The sequence below is a fragment of the Myotis yumanensis genome, unplaced genomic scaffold, assembly GCF_028538775.1.
Source record: "Myotis yumanensis isolate MYYU_CA2020_CCGP unplaced genomic scaffold, mMyoYum1.0.hap1 SCAF_14, whole genome shotgun sequence".
Taxonomy (NCBI): domain Eukaryota; kingdom Metazoa; phylum Chordata; class Mammalia; order Chiroptera; family Vespertilionidae; genus Myotis; species Myotis yumanensis.
In genome coordinates this window covers 13,159,349-13,175,936 of record NW_027223765.1, presented here as the reverse complement: position 1 = coordinate 13,175,936, position 16,588 = coordinate 13,159,349, and the positions used below count along the sequence as shown (strand labels likewise).

The 16,588-nt window shown below is 40.1% G+C and overlaps 1 protein-coding gene across 1 annotated transcript in view; it reads left to right on the top strand.

Annotated features, from left to right (window-relative positions):
• The window catches only part of STT3B (STT3 oligosaccharyltransferase complex catalytic subunit B), a 79,742-nt gene that overhangs the window by 24,829 nt on the left and 38,325 nt on the right, over positions 1–16,588 (top strand). The window contains exons 2-3 of the mRNA XM_070391822.1: positions 8,758–8,866; positions 13,453–13,740. Of these exons, the coding sequence (XP_070247923.1) occupies positions 8,758–8,866; positions 13,453–13,740 (397 nt within the window). The remainder of the gene's footprint in view (positions 1–8,757; positions 8,867–13,452; positions 13,741–16,588) is intronic.

Here is a 16,588-nt window from a genome sequence, read left to right as displayed (position 1 = left end):
TGTATCTGGTAGTTTGCTTGCTTCCATTTTATTTATTTTTCTGGAGATTTCTTCTGTCTTTTCATTTGTGACATGTTTCTTTGTCTCTTCATTTTGACTGTTTCCCTGTGTTTGTTCTATGTATTAAGTAGAGGAGCTGTGTCTCCTGGAGTTGGTAGAATGGCCTTGTGTAGTAGTGCCCTGTAGGTCCCAGTGGCTCAGCCTCCCCAGTCACCTGAGATGGGCACTCACGGTGCGCCCCTGTGTGGGCTATGTGCATTGCCCTGTTGTAGTTGAGACTTGATTGCTGTTGGCATCACTGGGAGGGATTGATCCCCAGGCTCATCAGCTGCGCAGGAGACACCCCTATAGAGCAGGACTTGCTTCAGTGGGGTTTTGGTGCTCACTGAGTTTGTCCCTTGAGTGTGTTGCTCTTAGATGTGGTAGGGTTATAATATGAGGTGGTCTGAAGCTGACCACTGGGTGCACTGGCTCTAGGGCCTCCTGGGAGGTACTGAGTCAGCTACTACCTGTGCCCTGCCCGGGGCTACCAGGCACAGGCTACAAAATGATCTGCAGACAACTGCTACTTGTGTTGGGCTTGGAGGTGCCCAGGTTGGTCATAGCATTAAGGCTAACAATATACTGTTCTTTCACTTAATTTATTCTCAGACATTTTTCTGATTTGTGTGTGTGGCGGGGGACGGGGACGGTACACTGCCATATTTTTTACAGAGAATTGGGAATTAATTAAACATAGAAAACTGTTTCCCACCTCAAAGATTTTTTCTTGAAGATAGAAAAGCCATAGGTTAATTTTAGGACTGTGGCATAATTTTTTTTTTTTTTTTTTAGCCTTTAAGATTAAGGGTGTTTTGTGGTATTTTTCTTTAGTACATAATCATGAGATTTCATTGTTGTTTTGAGTATACATTAGATATTTCAGTGTAATGTAAGATGAAATAGCAAATCTAAAACCAAATGTATCAAGTGGTTAGGTCTCCAACAAGATCCATAGAAGGGAAATGCAGAGGCAGCCCTAGTGTACAAATGTGTTGGCACTTTTTGTTTTTCTGAAGAAACAACGTAATTTAATTTTATGTTGAATAAGCCTTAACCAGTTTGTAAAGTGCTATTTAAGCTGTAATGTTTTTAATACAGTATTGTACTAGTATCTCTACTAAAACCTCAGAAGTATAACCATTTTTCCATAAATGAGATTATTCCATTATTTAATCTTGTCTTGCTTCTTTAGGAGTTGGTCACTTTTCCCTGAATCAAGCATATAAACTATTCTTGGCTTTTGAAGAGTTTGTTGGGAGGAAGAAAATACAATATCTCCATTAGAACCCAAGAAGTACAACCATTTTTCCATAAATAGGGTTCCATTATTTAATCTTATCTTGCTTCTTTGTGAGGTAGTCTCTTTTCCCTAAATAAAGCATATCAACTATTCTTAGCTTTTGAAGAGTTTCTTGGGAGGAAGAAGATACAAACTATGGAATTTACAAGGTTTTTTTTTTTTTTTTTTAAAGGGTGGCTTCCAGAAACAAGTTTTTATAGAGAAAAGGCATTTAAAAATGTAGTGCTTGCCTTAACCGGTTTGGCTCAGTGGATGGAGCGTCACCCTGTGGACTGAAAGGTCCCAGGTTCGATTCCGGTCAGGGGCATGTACCTTGATTGTGGGCACATCCCCAGTGGGGGCTGTGCAGGAGGCAGCTGATAGATGTTTCTCTCTCATCGATGTTTCTAGCTCTCTATCTCTCTCCCTTTCCCTCTCTAAAAAATCAAAATACATTTTTTTAAAAATGTAGTGCTTTTAACTAGCCAAAGGACACTTCAGGTCTTGTTAAAATATGTTTCATAAGAAAATTATTTATCTTAGTTTCTTATAAAGTTGGATCTCCAAGACCTCTTTAATTTGTAAAATGACTATTTTTCTTCCTTTATAAATTAAAAACAAAAACGTTTTACTCTTACATCCCCAGTTTCTTCTTGCATCTTTAAACAATTAATTTACTTTTCATGTTTATATGTCCCTTTCAAAAATGAAAACTGTCCATATGAGAATTATTTTGTCTGTCTTAATAAGTTCTTCCCACATAATTGAAACTGCAGTGTGGCTTTAGGGATTAAGTCTAGAGAATTTGGGGGAGGCACTTTTAAAAAAATATATTTTTATTGATTTCAGAGAGGAAGGGAAAGGGAGAGAGAGATAGAAACATCAATGATGAGAGAGAATCATTGATTGGCTGCCTCCTGCATGCCCCACACTGGGGATCGAGCCCACAACCCAGGCATGTATCCTGATAGAGAATCGAACTGTGAACTCATGGTTCACAGGTTGATGCTAAACCACTGAGCCATGCTGGCTGGGCAAGGCACTTATTTTTGAAAAATTACTATGAAAATGTCAAACCAAAAATACAGAAGACCACAATCAATCTCATATCTACCATCTGTTGTATTTAATAATTAATCATCTTTTTGCCACACTTGTTTCCATACAAATCATTTTGTTGAAGTTAAAATACCGAAAATTGCTCTGACAATATTAATAAAAGAGATAGGTAAAAATCTGGTAATGTTCTCAAACTATTTTAAGATAGCTGTTATTTTACCACTTGTGTGTTTCTCTTTTATTTTAGTTTTATTGGTGACTCCTAATCTTTAATACATCATTTCTCAGTTTACCTAGTTTTATTTGGGGAAAACTGTAATTTGTGTGTACGAGAATTATTGTGTGTGTGGAATTTTCCATAATGAAGTTTATGTATATACTAGAGGCCCGGTGCACAAAAATTTGTGTACTCGGGGGTAGGAGGTCCCTCAGCCCGGCTGTGCCCTTTCATAGTCTGGGACCCCTCGGGGGTGACCACTTGCTGGCTTAGGCCTGCTCCCCGGGGGATTGGGCCTAAGATGGCAATCAGATATCCCTCTGGCAGCCCGGCAGCCCTCGGGGGATGTCCACTTGCCAGCGAGTAGCAGGCCTAAGCTGCAGTCGGACATCCTTAGTGCTGCTGAGGAGGCAGGAGAGGCTCCCACCACCACTGCTGTACAGGCAGCCATCAGCCTAGCTTGTGGCTGAGCAGAGCTCCCCCCTTTGAGGACGCACTGACCACCAGAGGGCAGCTCCTGCATCGAGCGTCTGCCCCCTGGTGGTCAGTGTGTGTCATAGTGACCAGTCATTCCCAGTCTTTCTGCTGTTAGGGTCAGTTTGCATATTACCTTTTTACTATATAGGATAGAGGCCTGGTGCACGGGTGGGGGCCGGCTGGTTTGCCCTGAAGGGTGTCCCGGATCAGGGTGGGGGTCCCGCTTGGGTGCCTGGCCAGCCTGGGTGAGGGGCTGATGGCTGTTTGCAGCTGGTCACACCCCCTTCAGGGTGGGGGTCCCCACTGGGGTGCCTGGCCAGCCTGGATGACGGGCTGATGGCTGTTTGCAGCTGGTCACACCCCCTTCAGGGTGGGGTCCCCACTGGGGTGCCTGGCCAGTCTGGGTAAGGGGCTGAGGGCCATTTTCAGGCTGGCGGGTGACTGAAGCTCCAAGGCTCTTTTTTTTTTTTTTTTTTTTTTTTTTTTGTGGGATTTATTTACCTTCTATAGCTGTCACTGGAGCTGAGAGCTGTTGCCAGCTCTGAGGCTGTGGTTGGCTGAAAGCAGGTATCTGGGTTTGTTTAGATTCTATGATTGAAACTCTGTTGCCATCACTGGCTCTCTAAGCTCTGAGTCCACTGGCGGCTGAAAGCAGGTACTGGGGTTTGTTTAGCTTCTATAATTGCAACATTGTTCCATCCGGAGCTCAGATCTGGGCTGCAGGCGGGGAACCTTGGCTTCCTCCATTGCTGGGGCAACCAAGCCTCATGTTTGCTTCAGCTGCGTGGCTGCCGGCCGCCATCTTGATTGGCAGTTAATTTGCATATCTCGCTGATTAGCCAATGGAAGGGTAGCGAAGTTACGGTTAATTACCATGTTTGTCTATTATTAGATAGGATAATTTGTCTATACAATTATTTAATTCGTGTGTGTGTATATGTAAACTACATACATATAGTATCATGGAAAATTTCTAGCATGCACAGAAGTAGAGCTAATACTATAATGAGCTTCTGTATATACTTCATTCAGCTTAAACTGGTATCAATTTATGGTTCATCTTGTTTTGTCTATAATACTCCCGCAGCTATTTAAATGTTTTTTAATATGTAAATTGGATATGCTAAAATTGAAGACTACTTTGTACACACAGTTGCTTTACTTTAATGAAGAAGGGAGTAGAGGACAAAAAATTTAAGTCAGTGTTACTATTCATTACTAGTGTGCCAAAAAAGAGAATTAAGTAAACATTAATTGAGCCTCATGAATGAAGTGCCAGAAACTATATGATAAATCTCCATGGATACAAAAATCACTATTACATTGTGAAATGAACTAACAGAGTAGAGGTTTCAGCATGATGGGAAGGATGGAATATTAGAGAAGGCTCCTTCAAGAATTCAAGTTTTAGACCACTGCATAAAGAAGGCAGAATAAAATGAATGGTAATGTAGTGGGTTTCCATATAGATGGAATGATGAGCTGAGAGAAAAACAAGCCAGAATTGCTCAATGAGAAGCTAAAACTCAAGATGGATAGATACATTCATATTTCAGTTGTTTACTGCAGTGATTTTCAACCTTTTTAATCTCGTGGCAAACAAACTTAATTACAAAAATTTTGCGGCACAACACACAAATATATATATAATAGAGGCTTGATGCATGAAATGTGTGCACTTAGTGGGGCCCTCAGCCCAGCCTGGGCCCTCTTGCAGTCCGGGAGCTCTTGGGGAATGTCCAACTGACGGCTTAGGCCTGCTCCCTGGGCCTACAGTCGTACATCCTTAGCACTGCTATGGAGGCGTGAGAGGCTCCTGCCACCGCCGCTGCTCTTGCCAGCAGTGAGCCCGGCTTCTGGCTGAGTGGCATTCTCCCTGTGGGAGTGCATTGACCACCAGGGGGCAGCTCCTGCATTGTCTTCCCCCGGTGGTCAGTGCACATCATAGCAACTGGTCGTTCTGCCGTTCGGTCGATTTGCATATTAGCCTCTTATTATATAGGATATATGTACTAGTATATATTACATATTTTGTCAACCTGACAACAGATAGGTATAATTTTGATTCATTTACATCAGACAGCCATTGTGTTTGCTGTTGTCATTTTTTAATTCAAAAATCTAAAGGAAAGAGGTCAGTGTCCCTAACTAACTAGTCAGGTATTGCATATTTAAAAAAATTTTTGTGGCCCACCAGACAAAATTGTTGGTTTATTGTAAAGAGAGAATAGTTGTGTGGTTAATCCAAATGCCTTTTTTATTTGTTTTATATTATTTTCCCCCCAGTTATAAACTTTGGGGGGGTATCTTTTCCATTGAGATATAATTAACATATACCAATGTAATAGTTTTAGGAGCACACCAGAATGATTTGATATATGTGTATATTGCAAAATGATTACAAGTTAGTTAACATCCATCACCACACCTTAGTTACAAATTATTTTTTCTTATGATGAGAACCTTAAGATTTCTTAGCAACTTTCAAACATACAGTGCAGTGTTGTTAACTATAGTCACCATACTATAAATTACACCCCAAGGACTTATTTATCATATAACTGGAATTTTGTATCTTTTGATTATCTTTACCCATTTTGCACATTGCCTACCCCCACCTCTGGCAACCCCCAATCTGTTCTCTGTATGAGTTTGTTTGTTTTGTTAGATTCCACATATACAATATTTGTCATTTTCTAACTTATTTCACTTAGCATAGTATCTTCAAGGTTCATCCTTGTTGTCATAAATGACAAGATTTCCTTCTTTTTTTATGATAGAATAATATTCCTCTGTGTGTGTGTACACACCACATTTTCTTTATTCATCTATCAATGGACACTTATGTTATTTCCATGTCTTGGCTATGCTGCAGTGAATATGAGGGAGCATCAGTAAACACTGGGGTTCTCTTTTGTGAAAGCTTCAGGGAATCTATGGCTGTCATGGGGGCTATTTAGATCCTCAGTATCAAAACCTACCTAGGACCTCCCAGGAAAAAGCCACTGGGGGCTCTCTTGGCACCTACCCACATGGCTGGTATTGATAGCCTCCTCTCTTCTTTGTTTCTACCTTTCTCCAATGTCTCAGCTAAGCCTGATTCCCTAGTAATCCTTTCTGCATGGTTATTCTCCATTTTGTGCTTCATTGTGCTGCTTTAGGATCTTCAATGTATTCTTGAGCTTTCCCAGGGATATTTTCCTTCATGGATAGCTGTCTATTTCCTTTCTTCTTCTTCTTCTTTTTTTTTTTTTTTTTTTTTTTGGTGGGTGGGATGAAAACTGGTGTCTCCTATGCCATCTTGCTGATGTCAGTTCTGAAAATACTTGATTTTCCTTTTTGAACTTTTTACTATTTAGTATATTTTTCATTTTGTTTGTCTTGACAATCATTTTTGACACTTGAAAAAACATACAGTTCATTTATCATAGGTCTTTATCCTATATAATAAAAGCCTAATGTGCTAAGTGTCTAGTCGTCCAGTCATCCAGTCAACCAATCAAAGCATAATATGCTAATGATATGCTAAGGCCGCTCAACTGCTTGCTATGAGGTACACTGACCACCAGGGGCAGACGCTCCTGTAGGTTAGCTTGCTGCTGGGGTCCAGCCAATCAGGACTGATTGAGACGGGCCAGACATGCCCTGGAGTCCTCCTGTGATTTCTCCCCAGCTGGCCAACTCCCCGCGTCCCTCTCCAGCTCCAATCGTGCACCATTGGGGGTCCCTCGGCTTGGCCTGTGCCCTCTCGCAATCCAGGACCCCTCGGGGGATGTCAGAGAGCCAGTTTTGGCTCGATCCTGCAGGCCAGGCTGAGGGACCCCACTGGTGCACTAATTCATGCACTGGGCCTCTAATCTTATCTAATAAAGGGGGAACATGCAAATTGACCATCACCCCATAACTGTCAAGATGGCTGCACCCACAGCAGAGGCCGAGTTCCTGTAATGAGCCTTAATGAGCAATCAGTAGGGACCTGAGGGTGGGTGGTGCTGGGCCGGGGGCAGGGGAACTGAGGCCGCACCCCCTGCCCAGCAGGGCTTGACGGGATCTCAGGCCACGTCCCCCATCCGGCAGGGCTTGATAGGGGACCTCAGGCCCTGCCCCAGCACCAGGCCTGGCGACCTGAGGCCACGCCCCCCCACCCAGCAGGGCTTGACGGGGATGGGACCAGCTGGGTCTGGGTCTCGTGCGATTTCGAGGTGCACATGGATGGGCAGGGACTTGACTCTGGTTCCTGTGGCGCGCCCCAGGCTCTTACAGGAGGAAGATTTTTATATGTATTTTACTAATTTCCTTTAATCTCTGACACTTCTATTATAAAGGCAAATAGCAATATTAAAATATTTTCTCTAATTAATTCCCTTTTAATATGCACAAAGTAATAATAGTAGCAGTAGCCTTCAAGTGCTTTAGAGACATTATATTGTTTACTCATCCTATCCCTCTTTTACAGATGAAGAAACTAGAACATAGAGAACATAAGTCATTTTGCCCAACCAAGGTCACACAACTAGTAAAGTGTAGAACTAAAATTCAAGCCCAGGCAGTATGATTCTAACATCTGTACTCTTAACCTCTAAGTTATACTTCCTTTCAGGCCACTGTAGCTTCTTTGACTTCTGATGATATTCTTATTTCTGTTTCCTATGGTATTAGTTTTCTTCCAATAGTTGATTTTGATACTTAGCTTTTATGTTGCTCACTTTTCTCAAATGTTTGATTTTTAAGTGTGTGCTTTTTTATTATTTCTTTTTGTATTTGATCAAGCCTGTCTAAATTATTACATCTAGTGATTGTGGGAAAGAGAGTTGTGACTTGATGCTGGGAAGGCTATATCAAACTAATATTGGATATGAGGATTTCCTTTTCATGTTCTTTCTGTCCAGCACTGTTCTGCTTTTTGATTTACTTGTCAACATATGTAGTGCAGATACTTCCTTGCTTGGCAATGGTAGGGGAAGAGGATCCACCAGCTGCCTGGCTGGCGTTCCTAATGCCATTACTCTAAGGATTTGTAAAGGATTCTCTCTTGCTACCCATAACCTGCTTTAAATGAAACATGGTTTGCAGTTTACTTCTGCTGTGGTTTCTTCAATTTCATTTCTTCCCATTAGTCTTATGTCTTCTATTGCTACTATACAGTACTATTATAGTTTAATCTTATAGCTTTAGTGCTGTTGTGATATATTTAGCCAGTAATTTTAGGGTTGTAAGATTGGAGGTGACTATGTCAAATGTGCTCTGTTCACTTTGATGCTATCTTCTGCCTGTAGTTCTTAATTTTTTGAGAGCCATTGAAATCTCTTTGACCATTTGGTGAATTTTATGTACTCTCACCCTGTTTTTTAAATTCAAGTGCAGCTGTCTACCTTTTGTACCTGAAGCAATGGCCAAATGTTAATTTGAGCATTAGTAGTTTTATAGACATAGAGCATAACTGGGTTGGTAGTCATTGGGGCGGGGGGTGGGGGGCACTTTGCTTTTTAGTTAGGTATATTAGAGGAATGAGCTGATTTCTTGGAAAATAATTTGTTACTCAAGTTTGAGGAAAATTGTTATAAAAGATATATTTATGTAGCCATGGAATTAACTATAAAGACACTTATATTTAAAGTATAATATAGAGCTGTTTCTTTCTAACAAGCAGTTTTGTAACATTTTTTTTTCCTGTTTTCTCTAGGTTTAACTATAGATCAACACATCATCTTGCCTCTCATGGGTTCTATGAATTTTTAAATTGGTTTGATGAAAGAGCATGGTATCCACTAGGAAGAATAGTAGGTGGTACTGTAAGTATATTTGCAGTTATTTTTGTTCATATCATAAAATTTTATAGTTATTTGAGTAAATCATAAGCTGCTAAGATGAGGATTCTCGAAAGCTTTGTATAGTTAACTAATATAGTTTTACTAGAGGCCTGGTGCACAAAATTCGTGTGTGTGTGGGGGGGGTTTGGAATTCCTCAGCCCGGCCTGCATCCTCTCGAAATCCAGGATCCCTGTGGATTGGGCCTAAACCGGCAATCGGACATCCCTCACGTAATCCAGGACCGCTGGCCCCTAACCGCCTCTGCCTGCTTGCCTGATAGTCCCTAACCACTCGCCTGCCTGCCTAATAGTCCCTAACCACTCGCCTGCCTGCCTGATCTCCCCTAACCACTTGCCTACCTGCCTGATCGCCCCTAAGCGCCTCTGCCTGCCTGATTTCCCTAAGCACTCTACCTGACTAATCGCCCCTAACCGCTCACTATGGGCAGCCGGCTGGGGTGAGGAGCCGTGGTAGTTCTGGTCTCTGGTCGTTGTGGTCATTCCGCTGTTTCAGTTGCTGGGCTTTTATTATATAGGATTTGGCTGATTGACCAGTGTTTAATTTTTTAAATCTCTTGATAATATCTGCTCCCCCCCTCCCCCCCAAACACACACACACACACACACACACACACACACACACATTTTGGGGTTATCTCACACTACCACTATTTCTGACAAATGGTGAAGGCTATGAAGGGGTCTCTTGTTACTTACTGTGCATCCTCGGTGCAGGTTATTTGTTTCAAATCTGCCTTAAATTACTCTAGGTAATTGAGTATCGATCATAGTTTATGGGGAATTATTATATTTAGAAGATGATGTAAGGGAAAATATTTTTAGTATTTGGGATGAAAGAAGAATATTGAAGAAAAAGTGAAAGATAAGTCACCTATTGGGGAGACATATATGTTTAGTTTGGGTTTGTTTTGTTTTTTTTTTGTCAGAAGTTTATCAATTTTATCAGATTTCTTAACCCAAAGAAACTTTGACTTTATTGATTACTAGAGGCCCGATGCATGAAATTCGTGCAAGAGTAGGCCTTCCTTCCCCCGGCTACCGGCACTGGCTTCCCTCTGGTTGCCGGAAGGCACCCTGGACCCGGGCTTTCCTCCGGCTGCTGGCAGGAACCCGGGCTTCCCTCGCAACCCCGGCTTCATCTGGAAGGTTGTCCGGAAGGACGTCTTGTCTAATTAGCATGTTATGCTTTTATTATTATAGATTTCTATTAAATATTTGTCTTGATTGTATTAATTTGTATTTATTTTCTTCCTCACACATTTTTGTTTATTCTGACTTTCTGATAACATTTGGCCAATAATTTCCAAACTTATTTTGTTATTAATATATTCATGTTAAAGCTATAAACTCCCCACTAATCAGTGTTTTAGCTACATTGCATAAGTTTGCTTTTATAGTCTTTATAGTATTTTCATTGTCATTTATTCTACTTCATGGGTTATTTAGAATTGTATTTAACTTTTGAGTGTAAGAGGATTTCCTGTTATCTTGTTTTGATTTATATTTCAAATATATTTCATTGAGGAAAAAATCAGATATATTTCGTTTAGGGAAAAATTCTGTATTTTCATTCCTTTAAAACTTATTGAGACTTGATTCGTGGCCTACGAGTTGGCAAATTTTATAAAGGCTCCCTTTGTGTTTGGAAAGAATATGTTTTCTGTGATAACAAGATGTTGTGTTTACAATTTGAGGCATCTTCTTATCCTGGATGTAAATAGAGATAAAGATACAAGGAGAGTAGTCATGATGGTTTCCAGGGCAAATTAGAAAGATATTGAATGGTAAGAGATATGGTAGATGGTTATTAGCTCCATTTCTTGTCACACACTTTATTATATTAGTATTTAATGCCTTAGTTTGTTTCCTGTTGTGTTTAACTTTATATCTTAAATTTATCCTCACTGGAGGCTTGTTTTCTAAGACTCTTGGTATCCTGGTATTTGGGACTATTCTTATAATAATCTTTTTCTTTTGCCTTTGCTGGAGCCCTTAGGGGTTTTACTTTTTTAAGGGTACTTTTTAAAAGATCATTTGTTAGCTTGAAGTTTCATATACCTAAAATTGTTATAAATGTGGAACCCATATTCACACGTGATGAATGAGTTTCTTATTTCTCGTGTTTCTATTCAAGGCTTTGGATATACCGTAAGGCAAAACGTTTCTTACTGCTTCCCTTAATGAGTGAGAAGAATTTGTCTAGTTTCACCAAATAGGCCTTGGCTTTGTTCTGGGAGTAGGCCTTTTCTCTGATAGCTGTATTGAGCAATAATACTCCAACTTCTAGTCCTTAAGGTATATATTAGACCTGGAGTGTCTTTCCCCCCCATCTTCTTTTGGGGTCACATGACATTAGTACCTACTTTGAACTTTCTCTTTATTTTTTTTGCACCTGGAGGGTTCCCCTTTTTAAAAGCTTAAATATGCCCCCCTTTTTTGTTGTGGGGTTTTGTTGTTTGGTTAGGGGTTTTTTGTATTTTTTTTTTTATCCTTTTTGTCTAGCTTCTTTCTTTCTTTTTTTTTTTTTATTAAATCTTTATTGTTCAGATTACATTTGTTCCTCTTTTTTTTTCCCCCCCATAACTCCCCTCCTCCCAGTTCCTGCCCCACCCTCCGCCCTCACTCCCCACCCACTGTCCTCATCCATAGGTGCACGATTTTTGTCCAGTCTCTTCCCGCATCTCCCATTCCCCTTACCCCCCCAAGAATAGTCAGTCCATTCCCTTTCTATGTCCCTGATTCATTATAATCACCAGTTCATTCTGTACATCAGATTATTTATTCACTTGATTCTTAGATTCACTTGTTGATAGATGCATGTTTGTTGTTCACAATTTGTATCTTTACCTTTTTCTTCTTCCTCTTCTTAAAGGATACCTTTCAGCATTCCGTATAATACTGGTTTAGTGGTGATGAACTCCTTTAGCTTTTCCTTATCTGTGAAGCTCTTTATCTGACCTTCAATTCTGAATGATAGCTTTGCTGGATAAAGTAATCTTGGTTATAGGTTCTTGGTATTCATCACTTTGAATATTTCTTGCCATTCCCTTCTGGCCTGCAAAGTTTCTTTGAGAAATCAGCTGACAGTCGTATGGGTATTCCCTTGTAGGTAATTGAGTCTCTTTCTCTTGCTGCTTTTAAGATTCTCTCTTTGTCTTTTGCTCTTGGCATTTTAATGATGATGTGTCTTGGTGTGGTCCTCTTTGGATTCCTACTTTGAACTTTCTCTTTATTTTTTTTGCATCTGGAGGGTTACCCTTTTTAAAAGCTTAAATATGCCCCCCTTTTTTGTTGTGGGATTTTGTTGTTTGGTTAGGGGTTTTTTGTATTTTTAATCAGTATTTGGTTTGTCAGCTCAGTCTGCCATATTATCATGAATATATTAACTTACCTTTAGAGGCATTTTCAAATTTATTTTCATGTTCATTGAATACAGCTGACAAAATCATACTCTGGAACCTGACATTTATGAAATGAAGTAAAATTTTAATTTTTAAGAATGATGATGATGATTGCCACACTTTCCCCCCTCTTCCTTTATTCCATTCTTCTGCTCATTCAGAAGGTATTGAATATCCATTTTGTGCCAATCATTGTTTTGGGTGCTGGGGAAAATGTTCCTGCTCTTCTGAAGCTTATATTTTTGTGAGGGTGTTTTAGTTAATAGACAATATATTAAATACGTAAAATAAGAAGTATGTGAAATAGTGATAAGTGATGGAGAAAAAGCAAGAGAGTGGGTTAAAGACCTTGGGAATTTGCTATTTTAAATAGTATTAGCTAGGAAAGGAAATTTATGACATTCTTTGTAGCTTTTGTGATAGAGAAAAGAACCTTTTAGGGTTTAGTGAAGGATGGAAATGTAAATACACATTTTAATCACTAATGAATAGCTAAAAAAATGTCCTTTTTACTTTACTTTGAATCTTCTTGATGTTTTATGTTCCATGTTTAGAGTGAGGATGAAGAGTACAGCAGCTATTTTAAGTGGTAGAAAAAATGCTCAACCTTCTAGGAGTCCCAAATATGGTCTTTGAATTCACAAAGTGATTGATTCGTCCTTCATTTCCTAGCTAGAATTGTGTAGTTTTCAAATCTTGTCTTTGAAAGAAGGAAAGAATCCTGTACATTACTTCATTTTCTCTCCTTTTCTCATTCCTTTATACACACACAAATATGGGCAAAATTAGAGCATGGTTAAAACCCTAAACCTCAAGGCAAGTTAGACTAGGACCCTGTTTTACAATGAAAAAATAGTGGGATTAATAAGTTACCCACAGTTTTCCATTGGAAAACATTTTTAGTGTTAATAATTATTCTATATGATCTTTTTAAAATTAATTTAAATATGTATCTCTCCATATATGAGCTTTTTATTTGTATCCAGTACAAAAGTACATTTAGTTTTGAAGTATGTGAGGAAGGAAAACTGTTTTGAGATATTCTCAAACTTACTATAAACAATATGTAATAATAAAGAACTTATGTTAGTGTTTTCAGCTACCTCATTTTATATGTAATTAAATTTTCTATTTTTTTCTTCCTAGGTTTACCCAGGGTTGATGATAACAGCTGGCCTTATCCACTGGATTTTAAATACATTGAACATAACAGTTCACATAAGAGATGTATGTGTATTCCTTGCACCAACTTTTAGCGGCCTTACCTCTATATCTACTTTCCTGCTTACCAGAGAACTTTGGAACCAAGGAGCAGGACTTTTAGCTGCTTGTTTCATTGCTATTGTACCAGGTTACATTTCTCGGTCAGTAGCTGGATCCTTTGATAACGAAGGCATTGCTATTTTTGCACTTCAGTTCACATATTACTTATGGGTAAGTAACATGTAATTTATTGTTACCATTAATACGTAGAACTTTCTGCTGAAATGCTGTAAATTGTACACATTTGTCTTTTATCAATTACTAGAAGCCTGGTGCATGAAATTCATGCACTGGGGGGAGGGGGAGGGGGTGTGTGTGTGTGTGTGTGTGCGCGTGTGCGTGGAGTGGAGTCTCTCAGCCCGGACTGCGCCCTTTCACAGTGTGGAAGCCCTTCGGGGAATGTCCAAATGGATGTTGAGTTTTGTCAAATGCTTTTTCTGTACCTATTGATACAGATGCATGATCTTTTTCCTTTGACCTTTTGATGTCATGAATTTCATTAATTACTTTCAAATGTTGAAACAGATTTTTATACCTGGGATAAATCTAACTTGATCATGGTATATAATTAGTATATACTAGAGGCCCAGTGCACAAATTCATGCACAGGTGGGTTCCCGAGGGGGGTGGGGGTGTGAGGTGGGTATGTGGGACATGATCAGCCCTCTGGCAGGTGGGACACCCTTGTTGGCCTGGGATCTGGATTCATCCCACTGACATTTGTGCTGGTTGTCGGGAGCCATCTGGTGGCCGCTTTTATATTGTTTCTTCCTTGCGGAGTGTCTAGGGAGGGGAAGCAGTGCAGTACCCGAGGCCTACTTCCAGGAGGCTGGTGGTGCTGGTCCATCGGTGTCTGATCTGTTCTCCGGATATTGGACCTGTAGGACTAATGAGGGAGTGAGTGGCTGCTGCCAGGCTGGTGGGCCACTGGGATGGTTCGGTCAGCTGAGCAGTGCTTTCACTGTGGGAGCGCACTGACCACCAGGGGCCAGCTCCTGCTTTGAGTGTCTGCCCCCTGGTGGTCAATGCGCATCATAGCAACTGGTTGATTGGTCGTTCAGTTGTAATTGTCACTTAGGCTTTTATCTACTTATATAAAAATCATGGGTGGTGTTCATCACAACCTGAACTGCCGCGACCAAGCGGAAGGAAGTCAGTCCTGCAGGGGTTGTCTTGGCAATGGCTGCGCCTTCCCCTGAGCTGTTTTCCAGAGCTGTTTCCTGTGAGGGCGGGGTTTGAGGCAGGAACCCACCCTCGGAGGGTGGACCCACTGAATCCTGGGTCATTTTGCCAAGGGCTACGCCCTCCCCAGCTGTTTCCTGTGTGGCCTGAGGGCAGAACCCACCCTCAGAGCACCAGGAACACCCAGCAGCAGTCAGTCCTGGGTTGCTGAGGTGGAGGCCACGGCGTGGTGGAACTCTGGGTCTGGCCCAACAGGGGGCATGGCCGACCTTCAAACCAGACCCTGACAGTAGAAAGGAGGGAGCCCTATTCCTCACAGAATCTGCTGTTGGATAGCTTGCTGTCAGTGGCTTGCCAGCCAGGAACCCCATTCTCCTGCACCCTGGACCCTGACAGGAGGGAGGAGAGAGCCCCTTTCCTCATAGAATCGACAGGTGGCCAGTTTGCTAATTCCCTTTTTTAAAAAATATATATTTTACTGATTTTTTACAGAGAGGAAGGGAGAGGGATAGAGAGTTAGAAACATCGATGAGAGAGAAACATCAATCAGCTGCCCCCCTACACGCTTCCCACTGGGGATGTGCCCGCAACCAAGGTACATGCCCTTGACTGGAATCGAACCCGGGACCCTCGAGTCCGCAGGCCGATGCTCTATCCACTGAGCCAGACTGGTTACGGCAATTCCCTTTTAATGTGCACGAATTTCATGCACCGGGCTACTAGTATATATAGAAGATAGATTGTTGGATTTGATTTGCTAATATTTTGTTGAAGATTTTTAAATTATTTTATTAACCTTTTCAAAGAACTAGCTGAGTTTCATTGGTCTTTTCTGTTGTGCTTTTAAATTTCTATTTCATTTATTTTGGGTCTGATCTTGATTATTTACTTCTGTTTACTTTGGGTTTTGTTTGTTGTTTTTCTAGTTTCTTTAGATGTAAAGTTAGATTGTTTATTTCAGATTTTTCTTATTTCTTGTGGTAGGCCTGTAAAACTGATCTTCCCTTTTAGAACATGCTTTTGCTGCATTCCACAATTTTTGAAGTGTTGTATTTTCATTTTCATTTGTCTCAAGGTAGTTTTTTATTTCCTCTAATTTCTTCTTTAATCCATTGGTGGTTTTGTAGTATGTTTATTCTCTATGGATTTGTGTTTTTTCCATTTTTTCCCCCCTGTAGTTGATTTCTGGTTTCATGCCAATGTGGTTGGAAAAGATATTTGATATGATTTCAGTCTTATTGAATTTATTGAGGATTGTTTTGTGCCTAATTTTATCTATCCTGGAGAATATACTGCGCATTTAAAAAAATGTGCATTCTGCTGTTTTGGGATGAAATGTTTTATAAATGTTAAGTGCATCTGGTCTAATGTAACACTTAAGGTCATTATTTCCTTAATAATTTTTTGTGTGGATAGTGTGTTTTTAAACCACTACTTAAACTCTTTTACAAGGTGTATGTTTTTAAAAGATGCACTTTTTTGTCATCACATTATTTTCAAAGCACTGTTGATGGACATTTTTTGATAAGCTTTTTGTTATGTGTTCTTTAGAGATTCTAACCTTTTTTCCATCAGGTTTAAGAGTATAATCTTTGTAGCCAATCTGCCATGGTTTGGTTCCTTTTTGTTTAAATGCTACCACTGAGGGTGCTTAAACCACCCTAATGTGTATTTTATCAACTATAAAATGGAATATTAGTACCTATCTGATATGATTTAAATAAGTTAATGCTTGTAAAGGTATAGAATATTGTGGGAACACAGAAAGTAATTAGCACATGTTTGTTCTATTGTTACTATTCACCAAAAACATCTAATAGAGATAAAATAGTACTTG